Source organism: Toxorhynchites rutilus, chromosome 3 (genome assembly GCF_029784135.1).
Source record: "Toxorhynchites rutilus septentrionalis strain SRP chromosome 3, ASM2978413v1, whole genome shotgun sequence".
Taxonomy (NCBI): Eukaryota; Metazoa; Arthropoda; class Insecta; order Diptera; family Culicidae; genus Toxorhynchites; species Toxorhynchites rutilus.
Window position 1 is genome coordinate 50,348,839 of NC_073746.1, and position 20,605 is coordinate 50,369,443.

At 38.2% G+C, this 20,605-nt stretch overlaps 1 protein-coding gene across 3 annotated transcripts in view; it reads left to right on the forward strand.

Annotated features, from left to right (window-relative positions):
* LOC129775228 (uncharacterized) overlaps positions 1 to 20,605 on the forward strand; it is a 290,679-nt gene that overhangs the window by 69,527 nt on the left and 200,547 nt on the right. For all 3 annotated transcript variants that reach the window (XM_055779667.1, XM_055779666.1, XM_055779668.1), the window contains exon 2: positions 17,932 to 18,570. In XM_055779667.1, the coding sequence (XP_055635642.1) occupies positions 18,510 to 18,570 (61 nt within the window). In that variant the 5' untranslated portion in view covers positions 17,932 to 18,509. The remainder of the gene's footprint in view (positions 1 to 17,931; positions 18,571 to 20,605) is intronic.

Genomic DNA, 20,605 nt, shown 5'->3' on the forward strand with positions numbered 1-20,605 from the left:
GTACCCATTTTGAAAACAAATTTTTTTGTGCGGTAGATAGGTGCGCATAAAAAAAGTTTCCCCTAAGAAAAGAACTCAAATCCACGCCATTTACCGTTCAATTTGCTTTTGTTTCCCTGCTTTGCGATGGGAAACTTTCCGTTTTGGTTGTGCGTGGCTGTTTTGTGCTTTTAGTTGTATGTCGAAACGTGTTGCTGCTAGAAATAATGTCATGCAAAAACTTAGAGCATTTGATGAGAGGAGGGGAATGATTTCAGAAGTGGATAACTGAGACGCAAGAATGCTTTTTTCGCATTGAAATGCATATAAACCATCGAAAAAAACTAAATGACGATAACTTCGTCAAATAAGCTTCTTTTCATATACCGCACAAAAAAAATCGCACAAAAAAACCACACAGGAACAGAAAATCGCATAAAAAAAATTCGCACAAAAAAAACCCACAAAAACAGGTTTTACTGTATTGGGAAAACACATTCCGGTTTGCAAAAATACAAGCGAGTACAAATCATCAAAAAGTAACAAGCATATAACACGTAAACATTTTATCGATCTCAGGAAAAAACGGAAGAGTTGATTGCAAACAGGATTGTACAGGCGAGGTTGAAGACTGAAACGGCAGTTCGGATGGTGAAATTTGACCGTGAGCTCTGAGGAAATTATTATGTTGATTCAAAACGACCGAAAAGCCTTCAGTTTATTACGATCAAATACAAACTACAGAATCTTCTGTGCTTCTTGGGAATTAAAGTGTGTGATGGATCATGAAAGGTATTTTACGGTAGATGATATTGGAAAAAATCAGTCAGTTTCCGACTAAGGTGTCGTGTCGAGTTATGGATAGCAGTCTATGATCGTGGAATAAGCGAAGTTGTGTTTTTCAAGAAGAGCCCAACACCGAAATGTCGACAGTTTGACAGAAAAAATGAAAAAGAAAACGTCGAAAGTTTGTTGAAAAAGATAAAAAACGAGTTGGAAACTATTGCTACAACCAAAACATAGAAAACTATGAGATAAATAAAACGACAGGCATTCAGGAAGATATGAGACAAGCACCAAGAAGGATTAAAAACTTTCCAAGAAAGTATGGACACAGTCAGAGCACACTGCCATTTCGCAATTCTTTATATTTTTGTGGCTGCGTTCTGCTGTTTACTTTTTTCTCTCAGCATATGTGCAGCGGTACAATTTTTCCAGCAGTGTTTTTTAAGTACCATTTGAACAATGTACAATAATTGTGCATAAATGGTGTACAGAGCCCCGATTGTCACCAGGAAGTTGGGAAGTTAGCTAAAAAGGAAGGTGTAAGTGAGAAAGCTATGCGAATAAGGATCAGAAAGTTCAGCGAGGATAACTCGTTTGGGGATAAACCGAAAACCGCTCGAAAAAAGGTCCTGGCAGCCCTCATTTAGATTATCGTATAATTAAGGCGTTTGAACAAATAAAAAAGGATTTCAACACAGAATCCTGAAGAAGGTCACCTCTAGAGGTTTCATTGACTCTTGCATAATTGGCCAATGGGTATTGCTTGCATATTGCGCCGCATCGCTGTTTATTGAAATTATTTTGTTTTGATCAATTCGAACGGACGACTGGTCTAGCTCAAATTACTAAACTGCCTTCTAAAATATTCGAAGAATATTTGATCGTATTGCTCAATAGCCGCTGGGAGACAACGAAGTACAGAGTGAGATACGCTTTGCGATCAGATAAGCAAGTTACAAAAACTCAGATATGCGAGATGTGGAACAAGTGATTGTGAAACACAAGGACAAAAAAGATCGATTCGACCAGCTGAATTCGAGTTTTACTTATTGCTTAAACCTGACGACGTTTGGGAGAAGGAAAGTTTCCGGCCTATAATTTATATGCTGTCAGAAAAAAGGTTCAAAAGTTTTTGCCAACCGTTTCATGTTTTTTTTAAATATCTCTAATTTTACTGGAAAACCAACGCAAGCTTATACTTAAAAACGCATAATAAAATAAACTTAAAAAATAAAAAATCATAAACTTTACTAACCTAGAATGTCTCGATGAATATTCAGTATATCATGACTATCGATCAAACATCGTCATTAGCTATTTTGCTGGAGGCTAGTTTTACATTGCTTCAGAACGCTAGTTAGAATTTACAAACAAATTCGTTTCGTATTCCCGTCAGATTGATAATCTCGATACTTACGGCCGCTGTTCGCAACATCGTGTTTCGGTGGTTTAGTGTTTCCAGAAATATTTTTACGCTAGTAAATCCGTTGATAAGTCGGTCTTTTGAGGAATGACGTTTTCAACCACTAATCCCGTGGTGTAGTTGTGTAGAATGCGTGGGAATTGAAACAAACAATTATTTAGACAGAAGTGAATATAAATGTCTTAATTGATGAGTTTTTAATTATTTTTTCGAATGTTTTCAATCACAGAAATTATTCTAACGTTTACATAAAACTTGTTAGACTAAGGGTCTCCATTGGTTCTTCATACATATGGAGACACACGGGTGGTTTGAGAAGAAATAAAGAATATCATAGCTTCATAAAAAATGGTGCCGCATGTTACATTAACTGAAAAGTCTATTGAAATACCTTTCATATACACTTAAGAAATCGTAAGCCGATTGAACAGTTCAAATGTTAAAAATTCTCCAAGATGAGGTCATTAGCAAAACAACCAATTTAAAGCACTGATTCTAAATTATACACCATACGTGCAAAATAAAAAAGACGTGTCTAGAATTTTTCAAAAAATTATAATAAAATAAGATCAATTTCATTCAGCGGATCCATTTTGATGGAATTGCTGATAATAGATACAGATTCGAACTATTGCTTCCAAATTATGACTTAGATTCCCAGATTCGAATCCTAGACTGTAATTCCATATGAAAATTGAAAAAAAAAATGGAAATGTGTAAATATGTACAGAAGAGTATTATGATTTTCCTTTTTTTTTTGTTTCACATTTCCATTTTTTTTTCAATTTTCATATGGAATTACAGTATAGGATTCGAATCTAAGTCATAATTTGGAAGCAAGAGTTCGAATATGTATCTATTATCAGCAATTCGATCAAAATGAATCCACTGGATGATCTTATTTTATTACAATTTTTTGAAAAATTCTAGACACGTATCTTTTTAACTTCGCACGTAAAGTGTATAATTTAGAATCAGAGCGTCTTAAATTGGTTGTTTTGCTAATGACCTCATCTTGGAAAATTTTCAACATTTGAACTGCTCAATCGGCCTACGGTTTCGTAAGTGTATATGAAAGGTATTTAAATAGACTTTCCAGTTAATGTATCATGCGGCACCATTTCTTATGAAGCTATGATAGTCTTTGTTTCTTCTCAAACCACCCGTGCGTCTCCATATGTATGAAGAACCAATGGAGACCTTTAGTCTAACAAGTTTTATGTAAACGTTGGAATAATTTCTGTGTTTGAAAACATTGGAATATGTTGACTTCAAATAACATTGAGGGTCTGGAAGGTATTCGTATCTATATTATTAAGAAAAGTACCGGACGTGATGATTGAATAGCCAACACCCATAACCTTCCGACGGATCCAAGTCCTTAACTGTAATAATAACATTGTTTATATTTACATCACTCACCGAATATGAGAAATGGTGTGCCTCAGGAGGCACAAAATTGCTCCGAAAATAGGTCAAAATAACAATTTCTTACCATCTTTCGAACCCGCTGGGAGCACGTGTGCGTAAATGTGGTAGAACCCATAAATAAATATGATTGCTATTCCAACGCCCATATTCACGCATGCCACCCGGGAGAAGCATAACTTGGACCGTGATAGAAAACACATTCATCTCAATACATTTTCCATCGTAACTTATCTTTATTTTTCTTTCTCTTTCCTCTTTCTCGTTGCAGAACGATAGCAATTCCAGCGAGATGTAACATCATCTTGGGTTTCAAATAACCACCCGAAAAAAAAACACACGATCCCAAGGGTTACGCTGGGTACTCCCATTTTAGCACTTCATCGCGAGACCGCTGACCACCTCCATCGCTATCACCACAGAAGCTGAGAGCAAGCGAGCGGCGAATGCGATATGAACAGCGAATCCGCTTTCCTGGCATAAAATAAAACACATTCACCCAGGTGGATGAATGTGCCCTCGGAGCCCTCGGACCACCCCACACAAAAAAAACCACCAAGACCGAGGCCAACAGAAACAACGGGCCAAAGTTATGGTGCACCACTTTCGCCGGGCGAATTCCATCATAACACACTCGGAGAGCGGAGGGAAAAAAAAAGGAGATCGAGTGAATAAAATATAAAATTAAAATAATCCACCAGAGTATACGAGGGAATAAGAAAGGGAAATAAAACAGGGGAAATATATTTTTGTTGCTGCTATTCTTCAGTTGCAACTTTTGAGCGTTTCGGAGTTTTGCGCCGCTTTAAGGCGTCGATGTCGAGAAAAAACAATAAACGGAAAAAACGCGCAAAATGATAACGATGCTTCAGAGATATAATGTGCTAGGATGTGTTTGGGAACGGAATGCTTGACAGCTGGTATGCATTTGTTCCGATTTCCGGTTCGAGATTCGTGAAAATGTCTAATGTGAGAGGATCTCATGGAAACTGGTTTCGTAAATAACTGGAACTCCTACTGGAACTTAATCTTTAGGACTTTTCACTTCGCAAAAAAAGATGCTTCAGTGTGTATATCATCGCCTTTAAACCCCTTGCTGTATTTCCTAAAGGACAGCTCAAACACGAGCACATCGAGTTGTTCCATGCTCTCTGATTTGCAAATAGAGTGAGTGGGGGCAATTTGGATTTAAGCAAATCGCCTAATTTTTCCAAACGAATACATTTGGTCATGTGTGTGTTTTATCGAAAAAAACATACTTATGTTTTTGTAAAGTAATTCAAGATAATATTTCAATCAGTAACAGTGTTCTGGGATGTCTTGGCCAGAAGCCAGACCAGAAGAATTGCATTAAGACCATACAATGTCTTTTTCAGAAATTGTATGGTACAGAAGGATGATGTTACCCAATGTGTATCATACTCTAAATATTCGGTGACAATGATCGTTGAATGTAACATTCTAGGCGCTTCACGATTCCGCCAAACCAATCTCTGCCAGCTGAGCGAGTTTTAAGACTGAACGGATGAGAAAGCTCATTTTTTTCGGCATATTCAAATGTCATTTTACGGATGTCATGTGAAGTCAAACCATACAGCTGATTTTGCAAGTCGAGAATATTATTGACCATCTTCAATTCCTGCTGAGGTTAAAAAAACGGTTATACGTGATTCTTTGGATGCGTTCGATGAATTTTGCATGAGCAAAATGAGTTGCGTTGTTCGTGCATTTTCGAACATTTTTGATGCTTTATACAAAAGAAAATCGTCCTTGATGGCCTGCGTTGCTCTTTCAAGCTCCTCCTTCTTCCAACGTTTTCTGTCCATCCTTTTTTTTATTCCGCGGCATGTGACATCAATTAGACCACAGAAAAGTTTCAAACTGGTATGAACAATTCACCCCACAGAATCGTGCATCCAAAAATAGAAATTCAATTTTTTTTTTAATTGTTAAAAAAATTACAGTTTCGCTGCATCAAATGGTTCCTCTTCTGTAGGCGAACAACACGATCGGAAAACTTACATTTTCATACAATCAAAGTGCTTTCTTTGTTCATGCTACCGATTTTCCCCCCCCCCCACCTGTCAAATTTTAAATTTTAAGTTTTTTTACGGTAAGTACATACATTTCAACAACAAAAAGAGCTGACATTATAAAAAAAAAGTCTAAGTTGTGGCGACCTTTTCGAGATAAAGGGGTGATCCAACTCGGCCCAACTTACCTTACATGTTGTGAAATAGATCCATAGTATAGCGATGGAATCAATAATAATTAGCAAGATCTGAGATCTGTGATTCTGTAAACAAGCTAGGAGTGAATCTTTTGTCATTCCTAACCAGCAGTATTTCATATCGTTCCGTACACAAGTAAGATTGTTAGATTTACAACATCGTAACATCGAGTAGCGTGACGAATTCGCGGGGTTCTTGTGGGGATCTTCGTATAACCAAATGTTTTGCATGTCCGCTTAACGAGCAAACAATCGAAAGTTAAAAAATATGATTACACATTCGTTTGTCCGGCCGGTAGATGCTTCCCTAGCGCGGACTACAAAATCAAGCAACGTGACAGAATTGTCATTGACGATCATTCACGGTTCATCAGTCACCTGGCTAACAACCAGACAGCGGCTATTATGAGCCCTATCCAAATTACCGTTTACAAGGCCGAAAGTTAATTTTAGTTTTCTCAATAGGCCTTTTTTAAGGCAAGAGGCGAACGACCTGCAATAATTTAAAGCTTTTACAATTAAACATCACTGTGTCACTGGGTAGAATCAATGGATTCTGAGTTGATAAATGGATGACTTTTTTAATTTCTCCACCATCACTGCTTAACCAATGTATTATGTCTATCTTTGAAAATACAGTAGAATCCGTTAATTATAACTCCACTTATTATTACGTAATTACACTACGAAGTCTGGTTTTCATATAAAATTCTTTGTAAAAAAGGATTTACATAAAAAACGGTTTTCTTCACAAAACGCTTTGTATGACATCCGCTTATTATGACCTGTAGTACAAAAACTATTACGCTTTTTCAGGTTGTCATTCTTCAGAAAATCACATTCAATTTTCCTCCTTACAAAAAATTAACTCGCTGGGAACTTTTGTTCATAAAAGAGTTAGAAAAACATTTAATTTTGTGACCTTCATGCTTTTCTATTCATATATATATATATATATATATATATATATATATATATATATATATATATATATATATATATATATATATATATATATATATATATATATATATATATATATATATATATATATATATATATATATACGCATAAGTTAAGCAATTAACATAAAGTACTGAAATCCAAATCGCATTTGCTCGCAAAGAACAAATGGCTTCCGTTTTTCTCGATATCAAAGGGGCATTTGATTCAGTTTCCATGGAAATTCTCTCAGATAAACTTCATAATCGTGGACTTTCACCAATTCTGAATAATTTCCTGTACAATTTACTGTCAGAAAAGCACATGTTTTTCAATCATGGCAGCTTGAAATCTTCACGATACAGTTTTATGGGCCTACCACAAGGCTCCTGCCTAAGCCCCCTCTTGTACAGTTTTTACGTCAATGATATAGATGATTGTCTAACTAGAGACTGCACGCTGAGACAACTTGCAGACGATGGAGTTATTTCCATCACGGGTACTAATCCCGCCGTTCTGCAAAAATCCTTGCAAGATACCCTGAACAATCTATTCACGTGGGCTCTCAAGCTGGGTATCGAATTCTCTACGGAGAAAACCGAAATGGTCGTTTTTTCTAGGAAGCACGAACCCGCCCAATTCCAGCTTCACCTATCCGGCAAAACGATCAAGCACTCGATGTTTTTCAAATACCTTGGAGTATATTTTGACTCTAAATGTACCTGGGGAATACACATTGCGTATTTGAAACAGAAATGCCAGCAAAGAATCAATTTTCTCCAAACAATTACCGGAACATGGTGGGGTGCCCATCCAGGTGACCTCATTCAGTTATACAAAACAACGATATTATCAGTGTTAGAATATGGCAGTTTTTGCTTCCGATCAGCTGCCAGGATTCATATTCTCAAGCTGGAGAGAATACAATATCGTTGCTTGCGTATAGCCATGGGGTGTTTGCATTCGACACATACGATGAGTCTCGAAGTTTTGGCAGGAGTACCCCCGCTTACTCTTCGGTTCACAGAATTATCCTACAGATTTCTCATCCGTTGCAAGATCATGAATCCATTGGTGATTGGTAACTTCGAAAATCTACTCCAACTGACTCCTCAGTCAAGTTTTATGTCTTTATACCATGAGTACCTTACCCACGACGTGCACCCTTCACCAGGCATCTCCAACCAAGTTTGCTTCCCATACTTTTGCAATTCCTCTGTCATTTTTGATCTGCCCATGCGTCAAAAAATCCATGGAATCCCAGATCATCTACGCTCAGATTCCATTCCGCCGATATTTTCGGCAGAATATGGGGGCATAGTTAGATCTGATAAAATGTTCTTTACTGACGGTTCATTCATAAACGGGTCCACTGGCTTTGGCATCTTCAATGAAAATTCCAGTGCCTCTTTCAAACTCAAAGATCCTTGTTCCGTGTATGTTGCTGAACTGGGTGCGATATACTACGCACTGGGGATCATTGAAACATTGCCCATCGACCACTATTTTATTTTTTCAGACAGTCTCAGCTCATTAGAGGCAATCCGCTCAATGAAGGTTGATAAACGCTCATCTTATTTCCTAACAAGAATAAGACAACTATTGAGTGTTTTGGTCGAAAAATTATTCAAGATTACCTTAGCATGGGTTCCCTCTCATTGCTCGATTCCGGGGAATGAGAAAGCGGACTCGCTAGCTAAGGTGGGCGCTTTAGAAGGCACTCTTTTTGAAAGGCAAATTGCTCATAATGAATTTTTCCACATTCCTCGTCAGTATACGCTCGTAAGTTGGCAGCGCATGTGGAGTGGAGATGAGTTCGGTCGTTGGTTACACACGATTATCCCTAAGGTCTCGACGGGGGCATGGTTCAAGGGATTGAATATAGGTCGTGATTTCATTCGCGTGATATCTCGGCTTATGTCCAATCACTACAACCTAAACGCGCATCTCTATCGCATTGGGCTCGCAGCAAACAATCTTTGTGATTGTGGCGATGGCTACCACGACATCGAGCATGTTGTCTGGTCGTGTATCCGGTTCCATGCTGCTCGCTCTCAGCTCTCTAGAGCACTAAGAGCACAAGGCAGACAATCGGATATCCCCGTCCGGGATATCTTAGGTAGCCGTGATCCTGATCTTCTGCTTCATCTATACCTGTTCCTCAGAAACGCCAATGTCAACGTTTAATGATGTTTCCTTCGTTGTGTCCCCGTTTCATATCCCTCCTATCCGATCGATAAACTTTTACTTAGTCGCGGCAATACATACACACACTCTTTACAGACACACGGGCCAAAGGTTGTGCAGTCCACTGATCATTCAACAAGAGCCAAAGGTTGTACCGATCATGACAACTCTACACGAACTGATGATTGCGCCGGCTAGTGACCATTCTATCCTGGATTCCTCGAGTCGAGAAAGACGCACCACGCTAGATATGAGGTACAGACTAGGGGGGCGTTGCTGATTAACGGTCAGCTGCATCCCAATAGGAAGTATCCCGTGTCGGGCACACGTACAGAGCATTGGAGACAGCAACATCCCAATTACGAAAACACTTGTAATGCTAACCTCGAGCCAACCGCGAGTAATCGGTTACATATTACTAACATAGATAATAAGAAAAATTGTATTGAACTCCCGGCCCCGTGAGGCTAATGCCATATGAGCCTTTATAAAAATATATATTTTGGAAAAAAAAAAGTACATTGTATATAAAAGTAAAAATATGTTAAATTTTCTCAAATTCACGGTATCTTCAATTCAATTTGGGTTTGGAATTTCAAAAAAGTATCCCAAAATATACTATATCAATGCGATTCTTGCTCTTTGTCTATTTTCGATTTGTTATGTGGACACGTAAAGTTTGTATTACAGTAATTCCATGAAAAAAGATAGTCCGATTCAACCCAAATCATCTATATTTATTAGTTTCCGGGAAGTCTTAGACATTTTTTTATTCAGGCCCATACGCCACACAAAATTAAGGTGATCTAGTGAATGTCTACTATCAGATGACACATTTTAAAACTGTTGTTTTTTGCGGTTTTCAAGACGTTGATATCAGAGAGGCCCTATCTGCTTATAAAATTTATTAAAAGCTTTGATTTCGTACAAATAATATCGAAATTCAGAAACTTATTAAATACAAGGAGGATGTATTCGAACTATATGAATGAATATTTCGGAGAATTAGAAAAACGAGAGCGTTACGTTGAAGGCACAAGGCTTTGAGCCTCAAAATTTCATTGTCTACTGAACAAAGTGACATAATTATCACTTTATTCGGAAGCTAAAATGTCTAAGAGTTCTATGTCTTGAAAACAAACTATTGATAGAGTAGAATAAATTGAAGAAGTTTTAAGTCTCTATCATCGTGCTCCCGTTGCCGAGTGGTTAGCGTCCCACACTATCATGCCGGGAGTTCGAGTTCGATACCCGTTCTGGCCGGGGTATTTTTCGTCAAAGAAAATTATTCCGGCTTGCACTGTGGTCTCGCGTATTCTAGAGCTTGCCACTTCAGAGTACATTTAAGTCGTGTTATTTGGCATAGAAATCTCAACCATGTACTACTAATAAAAATGACGCAAGTAATGCTACGTTGAGAAGGCAAATGTTCCACTGGAACGTTAGTGCCATCCAAGATGAAGATTTCTACGCTTTCTTATGTTTGCCTAATTCTCAAACATAAACTACAAAAAAAATGTATTTGATTTAAATAGAAAACAAAATAAACTCTTTCAACAGAATTCTCCAAGTTCTAAGCAGAACCGACAGATTATTTGTCAGCAGAGATGACATCTTTTCGGTTTCTTTTTCTCGACGCTCGACACCCGCCAGCAATCGATGCTGACTCGATCATCACCTATCGAAAAGTTGCGCGCATGTATGTGTGACGGCTGCCATCAATGTCCAGTAAATCTTCTCAAGTAAAACCCTTTTTCGATGCTGGTGCTTTCTTGGTCGCCTTATTAGTGGTACCATTCTTCTACCCCAGCGGATTCCCTTTTGGTCTTAGGAGGAATCTTTAACCCTCCTGTACTCGCGTGCAAAATCATAACACGTATACTCGCGCACGGTGTCACAGACCGAAAATTGAACTTCTCTATAATGTTGCCATTGTGTATTTTTCAGGCTTTATTGGCATTTATTTGAAGAAGAGGGTATGATTGAATGAAAAATCTGTAAAATATATGTTTTCTTCTTCTTTATTATGTTTTAATAGTCATCTTATTCAGCCTCCAGAGTAATTTTTGATACTCCAACACAAATAACGAAATTCGAATTTTTCTTTGTTATTAATAAAAAGTAAGCAACTGAATATAATTTATGGAAGTATAAAGAGCTATAAAATAACATGAAAACGTATTAATCGATTGTGGTTTCATTGAAGTAAGAATCAGAACATAGCATAACTGCATACTCGAAACAAACATATTTTTTACATTTCATGCAGTTGTTGCGTGTTTTTCGGGTCTTTTGTCGAAGAAAAGAATGTATACCGACCTTCTAGATAATTACCAGATGATAAAGGTTCTGGAATCTAAAGTTTGCATATTCCTAATATTCCTTGTGTATTCTTGGGAAGCTAAGATATAATGCCTTTTTTTAGATGGGGCATAAAAAGATGATATAAAAGGATTACTAGGAACTTCTTTTCCTTTTTCTTGTTTTCTTGTCGGTATTGTCCATTATAAAAAAACATCCCCGAGACTGTAACTGTTAAATTTACCATAAGCAACCGATTAGTTTATAATTTACTGTTTATAATTCTTCCACAAGTGAAATTCTTTCACAAGTTTGTATATGTATGACCATTATATTTAGTGAATAACCATACGAAAGTCAAACATTTATATTTTGCTTTTGAACGTGTGAATCTAACGACGAATAGTCAATATATGGATCCGTTCAATCCAGTTACAGAAGGGACTGAAACCTAATAAGAATAGTCCGGTAATGATCTTATGCATTATATTCAATAAATATTCCACGCCACTAACATTAATTTATACATTTCATTCAACAATATTCTAGAATATGAAAAAAGGCACATGTCCAAAAAAGTTACTCCTATACTCGCGTCGGTGTGTCAGACCGAAAGTGTGAAAAAAGTGGCACACGTCCCCTTTGTACCAACACATGCGATACGCTAAACGATGACTTTTGAGCTCTCTCATAGTTCTAATGAATGAAGAGGAGGTGTGGCTGACTATGGAAATTTGGAAGACAAACTGCGAATGCGAATGAACTCTCTGAGTTTGGAGCCTCCAGTGACGGAGCAATAATCGCGGGAAAATTATATGATTTTTGCGGTGCGAATGATTTTCCGTTTTTCATTCATTTTATACACCCAATAAGTACGTAATTTGGTCGCAGTTTTATATTATTAATAGAAAACCAAATAAACTCTTTCGCTTCAACGTAAGTTCTAAGCAGAACTGGCAGATTATTTGCTAGCAACGATGACATCTTTTCGGTTTCTTCTCCTCGACGCTTGACGCCCGCCGGCAATCAATGCTGGCTCGATTTTTTTTCCTCTTTTATAGTGACTTTCAACACATTTTGGCTGATTCGTCACTTTTACCTCAATTTTAGGAAGAATGTCGGGAGTGAATATTGAACTCGTGATCTTTACGTGAGAGGTATGGTATTACCACTACGCCAGATCGCCTCCTCATGCTGGCTCGCTGACCACCAAACGAAAAGTGTTGCGTGCGTGTGTGTGTGTGTGTGTGTGTGTGTGTGTGTGCGTGAGCGGCTGTCTTCAATGTCTCAGGCCTTTTAGATGCTGGTGCTTTCTTGGTCGCCTTCTTCCGATGGATTTCCTTTCGGCCTTAGATGGAATCTTTAACGAGCCCGACGCACGAATGCCGTTTGACTCTTGGTGACACCGTTCATCAGTGCTTTCATGATGAACGAACTTAGCTTCGCAACAAGAGCGATAAAATGCTCCAATTGCTTTACAATTATGACTGAGTGGAATTCCCAGCGAGCACCCGCTTTTATACAGATTTGTGTAATTTGAATAGCCAGTTTTGAAAGCAATTTTAAAGCTATTGAAACAAGTTTTTGGATCAATGGGAAACAAGCATATAACGCGTAGACATTTTATCTTTCTAATAAAGTATTTATCATACCATTTCGTCCAGTTGCTTAGGAGGTATCAACGCTCAAAATCTTGTTGCTCTGGCGTTACGCTCTCTTTTTACGAAACTTTGAACTTACACCCAGTATAGAAATGGAAGACGTAGTCCTACGTCAAAAAATTCAATAGATATAAATCACATTTTTTATTTTTCTATAATACAAGTCGGACTTGATTATCCGGAGTTTTTTTTTTTTTTTTCACTCCGGATAATCGAATCCTCCGGATAATCGAGTCAAAAAAACGAGTTTTCTCTCGGTAAACGTAATATAATTATGATTTGCACTTATTTATTAAACGGTTTTATCTAGGTAGACCCGTTTGTATGTTTGTATGTTTGTAACTTTTTAACTTTGTAACTTTGTAACTTTGTAACTTTGTAACTTTGTAACTTTGTAACTTTGTAACTTTGTAACTTTGTAACTTTGTAACTTTGTAACTTTGTAACTTTGTAACTTTGTAACTTTGTAACTTTGTAACTTTGTAACTTTGTAACTTTGCAACTTTGCAACTTTGTAACTTTGTAACTTTGTAACTTTGTAACTTTGTAACTTTGTAACTTTGTAACTTTGTAACTTTGTAACTTTGTAACTTTGTAACTTTGTAACTTTGTAACTTTGTAACTTTGTAACTTTGTAACTTTGTAACTTTGTCTCTGGTATCATTATGCGTACTCCATGATCTTGAAAATCCAAGATGGCGGTCGCTACAAAATGGCGGATCACAAATTTTCTCAGAACCCCATGTATATCAAATGAAAAGGATTGCCTAGTAGAACACAGTTATTTATGAAAAATGCAAATCCAAAATGGTCGCCACCACAAAATGGCGCCATATATATTTTTTTAAAACCTCGTCAAAAGAAAGTTCTCGACTGGTAGAAAATAGAAGATAATGAAAAATCCAATTCCAAGTTGTCCCACATTAATAGAAAATTGATACCGTTCCTGTTGAATGATTGATCTAACATTTGGAAGATACATTTAATTCTACTGTCATTATAAAACTGCGTATTCCATGATCTTGAAAAATTAAATTTGGCCGTCGTTAAAAAATGGCTGAATGATTTGACTTGGAGAAAACGAAACATAATAAACAACATAAATTCAAAAAGGTCGCCATCACTAAATGGTCAATTATTTATTTTTTCGCAATCCCCTCAATATTGGTATCAAATGAAATGATTTGACTAATAGAATACAGTACATCATTAAAATATTCCGAAGAAAATTAGATAAGAAATAATCGTTGGGTTTCCATAGTCCACAGTCAGTGGTTCATCATATACCCCAGGATTTTATTTTAGTTGCCCTAGATTAATGAAGGAACGGATGTGATAACTACTAACTACTACTTGTCTAATTATTTTCTAGCTTTTAGTACATTAAACCGTTTAATATCAAAATATTTTTTTAACTAATTTTATATTCTAGTTTTTAGTAAATTATCTATATATTTATATTATAATTATCTATATATCTATAGTATACTTTTGTACATTAAACCCATTCAATAAATATTATTTTTAATTTTTTATTTCTTACTTAACTTTGATGATATTTTGTATTCTATTAGTCAAATCATTTCATTTGATACCAATATTGAGGGGATTGCAAAATATACATAGTCGACCATTTTGTGGCGGCGACTTTTTCGAATTTATGTTGTTCATAATGTAGTGTATTCTCCAAATCAAGTCATTCAAATTTTTTTAGCGGCGGCCAAATTGAATTTTTCAAGACATTGGAATACGCAGTTTTATAATGTCAGTAGAATTAAATGCATATTCCAAATTTCAGATCAATCATTCAATAGGAACGGGGTCAATTTTCTATTAATGTGGGACAACCCTACAAAACACTCAAACATACATACAAACAGGTCAAGCTGAATGAAACCACTTAAAAAGTAATTAGTTGTTTGGGGACTGCGGCCATCTTGGAAGTGGGGTTTTCTTTATCTGCTATGTTCTACTAAAGGGTGTGTCACATCAAATTGCATCACGGAAAAAAACGCTGTAGAAATTTAATTTTTAGGAATTATATCTTCAGCTTTCGCTTATAATCAGATAAGAGTGTATAGATCACGTTGGCCATGCTTCACTGTCAATTTTTCGTAAATTTGGAAAAATGTCGTCGAACGAAAAAGAGCGTAGTGAATTAATCCTGCGCACTCATTTCGAGAATCCGGAGTTGTCACATCGGGACATCGGTAAGATGCTGGGAATCGTCAAATCCACGGTCAGCAGAGTACTAAAACGATACTTCGAGAACCTAACCATCGACCGGAAGGTGAAGAACGGCAAAAATGGATGCTCCGTCAGTGAAAAAGATCACAAGCGCGTAGTTAAGCAGTTTAGACGTGATCCGAGAAGTTCGGTCCGGGATGTCGCCAATAAGCTGAATTTGTCAAGTTCATTCGTCCAGCGGACCAAGCAGCGGGAGGGCCTGCGTACATACAAGGTTCAGAAGGCTCCTAACCGCGACGAAAGGCAAAACATGGTGGGGAAGACGCGAGCCCGGAAGCTGTACACCGAAATGCTAACGAAGCCGCATTGCCTGGTAATGGACGACGAAACCTACGTCAAAGCGGACTTTCGTCAGCTGCCGGGCCTGTTATTCTTCTCCGCAGAGGACAAATTCAGCGTTCCGGAGGAGATTCGCAAGCAAAAACTATCCAAGTTTGCCAAAAAGTACATGGTGTGGCAAGCGATCTGCTCTTGCGGAAAGCGGAGTGCCCTCTTCGTGATGACCGGCACGGTAAACGGGCAGGTTTACCTTAAGGAGTGCCTACAGAAGCGCTTACTACCACTATTGAAGCAGCACGAGGGCCCGACCATCTTCTGGCCGTATCTCGCCACTATTCAAAGGACGTGTTGGAGTGGTACGAAGCCAACGGGGTCACCATCGTGCCAAAGGAAATGAACCCGCCCAACGCGCCGGAGCTTTGCCCAATAGAGAAATATTGGGCGATTATGAAGCAGGCCCTCCGGAAGAAAAAGTTGTCAAATCGGAGGCGGACTTCAAGAGAAAATGGATTTCTGTTAAAAAAAAACTACAACCTGACGTTGTACAGAACCTTATGGACGGGGTAAAGAGGAAGGTGCGAGCATACGGGCTTGGGCTCGAAGTATGAATAAAAAGAAAATGCCAAAAGTTGTTTAATAGTTTTTATTTTACTGTCTAAAATTTTCAAAACAATCGGTCTACTGGGCGAATTTCTACAGCGTTTTTTCCGTGATGCAATTTGATGTGATACACCCTTTAGTCGTGAACTTTTTTTTGAATTTTTTTTTATGATGAGGTGTTGAACAAAAAGATATGGCGCTATCTTGTTGTGGCGGCCATTTTGGGTTTACATTTTCCATAAATAACTGAGTTCTATAAAAATAAAATTCCGGATAATCGAACCCCGGATAATCGAGTCTACGGATAATCGAGTCTGACCTGTATTACACGAAAAACCCGAGCCTAATGATGCAGATTTATTGTGCGTAATCTAGTCTATCATTTTCATCTAGGAACCAACTCATATCTCTTACACAATTCTTATTCTTCAAAGTTTGGTGGATCCATATGATACGATACTTTCTGCAATCATTGGAGTGGGAAACAAGAAATCCACTATCTGCTATCTAATCCACTAAATAAGGATTGTTTTTCGACGTACCAAACTCTTATTCTCCATGGATCTTCAGATATTCTTCTAAATTTACAGCAGTATAGATTACAAAAGGTGTTTTATGGTTATTTCTTGAAAAATAAATATTTATTGAGGAGTTAGTATACTAAGGAAACATGAATTTTTTTTTAATCTGACTAAAATTGTCTATGTTACTGTAGTTTTTGTCCCACATTTGGCCGATGTTCCATTTGGAAGTTACGAGTCAATTAGTGAACCTAAGTCTTAGCGTAAGGAGCGCATGAAGAATGCGCGCGACGCATACATCAGTTGCTTACGGGAATGCCTTACTTGATGACTTACTGGAAATATCCTTGAGAGGCTCCACACAAAATGCAAACTAAAGCTTCAATGCCTGTATTTGGTTAAAGTCTTCAAAAACCATTCATTTTGAAAAAAAAATATTTTGGAAATGGCAGCAAATATAACAACCTGTAACTTCAATGATGGTCTACCAGATGTTTTGGAGATAATGAAAGAACTTAAGCTTGAAATTGGACCGATGTCCAACAACTTCTGTGGAAAATCGGTCAAAGAACGAATTGATCGAGCATAGATGTAGATGCCAGAAGCAGCTAGAGAAGCCCGCAAGTCTAGTTTGGCCACAAAAAAGTGACAGGAAGATCACCTTTTTAGCGTTGATGAACAGACTTATGGTCCAGTGATTGCAGACTGAAGATGCGAAGTAAACTTTTCTCGAAACCATGTTTTGCAAACTGATAGGAGTTCTACCTTCGAAACGGTCCATCCGATTTTGATTTCGAAAATAAAAAAATTACGTATAATGAAAGGAAATATATCCAAGATCACGTATAAAAAAATTGGTCAAATCGGTCCACTAGAAAAACTTGTGGAACTCTCACCAGTTTACATGGTTTTGGCTGCAAAAGGACAACAAACTTGTTGCAGCTATTCAGGGGACAGTCCAATTGACACCATTTTTTGTTTGTTTATTAAGTAATATATACCTAATAAAACTGTGGTATCAGATTAATCACAGTAATTTATTTTCTCGTTGAAAAAAAAGCCCGAAAATCACATACTTTTTATGGTGTTCATAGTGTGCTGACCCCTTAAGCAAAATCTAAAATCATAATTGTGTCTGTGTGTAGTGAAAAAGAAGTATGAAAAAGTATAACGATTTGAAATATATATGTATTTCATTAAGTTTGAAAAAATAACACAAAAAACGGATTAAAATAAACGGCTATCAAAACCCAAAGGTTATTGGGGGACTACCGTGAATACTATCTCCCCACCGCCTAGCACACTATACCTCAAACGCATCGAATGCAAAACTATCTTTCCCCCTAGCCCGCAGTAGTGTTTCAGTGCTAAAGTGTGAAAAAGAAATAGGTTCCAAAGTACCGTATCTGCAGCAAAGGAAACATTCGTAGAATCGCACTGGAGCAACAGCATCGGCATCAAACAAGCGCTTTATGAAAAGTGCTTGCCGAAAGTGGAAAATAACAATAATAGGGAAAAGGCGAGCAATCAGGTTGTTTTTTTTTGTTGTGCACCATTTGGGGATCTCTGCTGAGTGTTTTGACCCGTGAAAAAAATCACCCACTAGAGAGCGCTAAATCGTCAAAGAGGAAGAGAGTGAGAGATAGTGCGAGTCGGGTGTGCGCTTCGCGCAACAACGGCCCCTTTTGTGAACTTAACGCCAACCGACAACCGCCATCCTTGGCTGTGTGTGGAAAGGAACCTGCCACAATCACCAACAGTCGCGGTGTTCGCACCGAACCGTTGGAGTCTTCTTCAGGTGGTCCGAAGGCCGGCTCCGACCGGTGGGGCGTGAGGTTATCTCGTATGCATACGCCAAGCACAGCCACTACAACCGTCATCGTATGATAAAGAAGTGAAAAACGTAGCACAGAACGGAACCGAATATGTGGCTCCCAGCGGTTATGGATTTACGGCTCCCGATTCTCTGTTTGCTGATAGTAGCAGGTACGTTCCATCTACAAAACTGCCTTCACCCACATAACTCGGGCGCATTGTTCGCCAATTGTACGGTATAGCGTTTTACATATTTGGTTCGCACACTTTTATCCTTTTCATACAATTTTTTACTTTTGCGTTCTGGGAAATGTTGCTTTTATCCGCGAGCGGTATGGTACTTGACTCAGGTTTGTATCGCGTTGAGAACTGCATTCTGCAAACGCGAGGCATCTTGGTAGCTATCTCCAGCACTAAATCACCAGCAGGAGGGAATGGTTTCGGTTTGTGAGAGCGATGCAGTTTTTATTCGTTTCCAGAAAGAACGTAGAAAGTTTCTAGCTTCAACGTAGATAATTTAAGGAAAGAAACTCATTCAGAGCAAAGTCAACTCTACGGCAGGGTTTCAATATTTACATTTTCTTTTCCCTCTCTGGAATAAAACTTTTCTCTCGGGTCACCGAATTTTAGAAACACATTGTTCAAAGAAGCTACCAAGTTGTCCACATATTATTCTATTTCCATCGGGCAGCAGCTTCATTCCGGAAAGATGTGTCACTGAAATAAACAGCCGTACTTGAGATCAAGTCCGGTTCGTGCCAATGAGCAATGTGCAGCACGAGCGTTATGCAGGACGAAAAGTTTCTCCATCACAGTCCTAGATCGGGTGCAGCTTCGTGGAAAGACAATTTCTATCGTTGGATAGTTTCTCGCGACAGACAATATCTCAGCTTCCGCCCGGAACGGATTCTGGGAAACATCCCACGAACTCAGACTCGTACAGCGTGTTTAAAGCAGAACTTTCAACTCCCCCACAACTACTTGCTCTGCATTAGGGGAAACAAAAGGACACCATTAAAGCAAATACTGGTGTAAGCCAGAAACTATGGAAACTTTATGATGCGACCATTAAACGGGGGTGAAATGCAAGCACAGGGTTGCATGAACTGGATGACTGGTTATGTTGTATTATTGTATGCTGTTTATTTTATTGATAATGGGGGTATTCTCCGCTGTTTCCACAGAGAATCGCTTTTCGTCGGCCAAGCAGTACGAAAAGTTCCCAAACAATCGTATTTAGGTCAATAATCCTGCAAGCAGTTTGCACTCTTTGATTGTGGCGTCTGATGTGTTGTTCCCTTTCCGTCCATTCGCTGGCTTTGGAGAGCAATTTTTCTTAATCACACATCTCGCCTCTAAACCTGAAATATAATGATCAAATCCGTTGTGGCACGTCATTTGTAGCCTGCGGCCGGATTTCACCATCGTCAGCGATCCGCGATGAGAGTTTGGGAGCAATATTTTCCCCACTAACGATGCTTGGGTAAGCGAAAAGTGGCGGATGCTGTTGTTCACACGATAAGACTGTGCAAGCTTGTTTTCCGTTAGAAAATATTATTATTGCACCAAGAAGCAGATCATGATTCGTTTATTCGCCCGTGCATTTCGCCAACACCGAAGAAGGGATCAAGCCGGCATCGTCCGCGCGGAAAGCGAGAGTCTTGGGTAAACAAGTGCAGGCCGCATCCATACGCAGAGATGTTATGGAACCTAGCACTGAAGTGTAGAGCAGAAATATTGCGCCCCCTTCCATGGGATGAGTGTACCGTGTGGTGATAAGCTGTCGTGCAAAATATAATCAAATCGCTGTTTTTTTCTTGAATTTATTTCTACATCATAATACAGTTGTCACCTCCAGGAGGGATTTCTTCAAAAAATGTTCTTTCCTATAGTGGTCCCACACATAATACGTCTTTTCTAGGTGATTGTAAGAATCATTCAATCATAAGATAAACGGTTGATAGCGAATTCGTTTTTAAAACTGAATTAGTTCCAAACTGACTCTGTAATAAAAAAAAAACGTTTTCACGTTCACGAATGCGGCGGATTGTTGGTGTGCGTTATATAGTCTGATTTTTTTTATATATAGAGGAACTGGTACGAATTCGATACCCCGTGGGTAATTTGGTACTCACCCGGATCTCCGGCGGTAATGAGCGCACTCTGGTGGTGAATAAAAAAAAATGTGTTTCTTGTAATGTAGTAA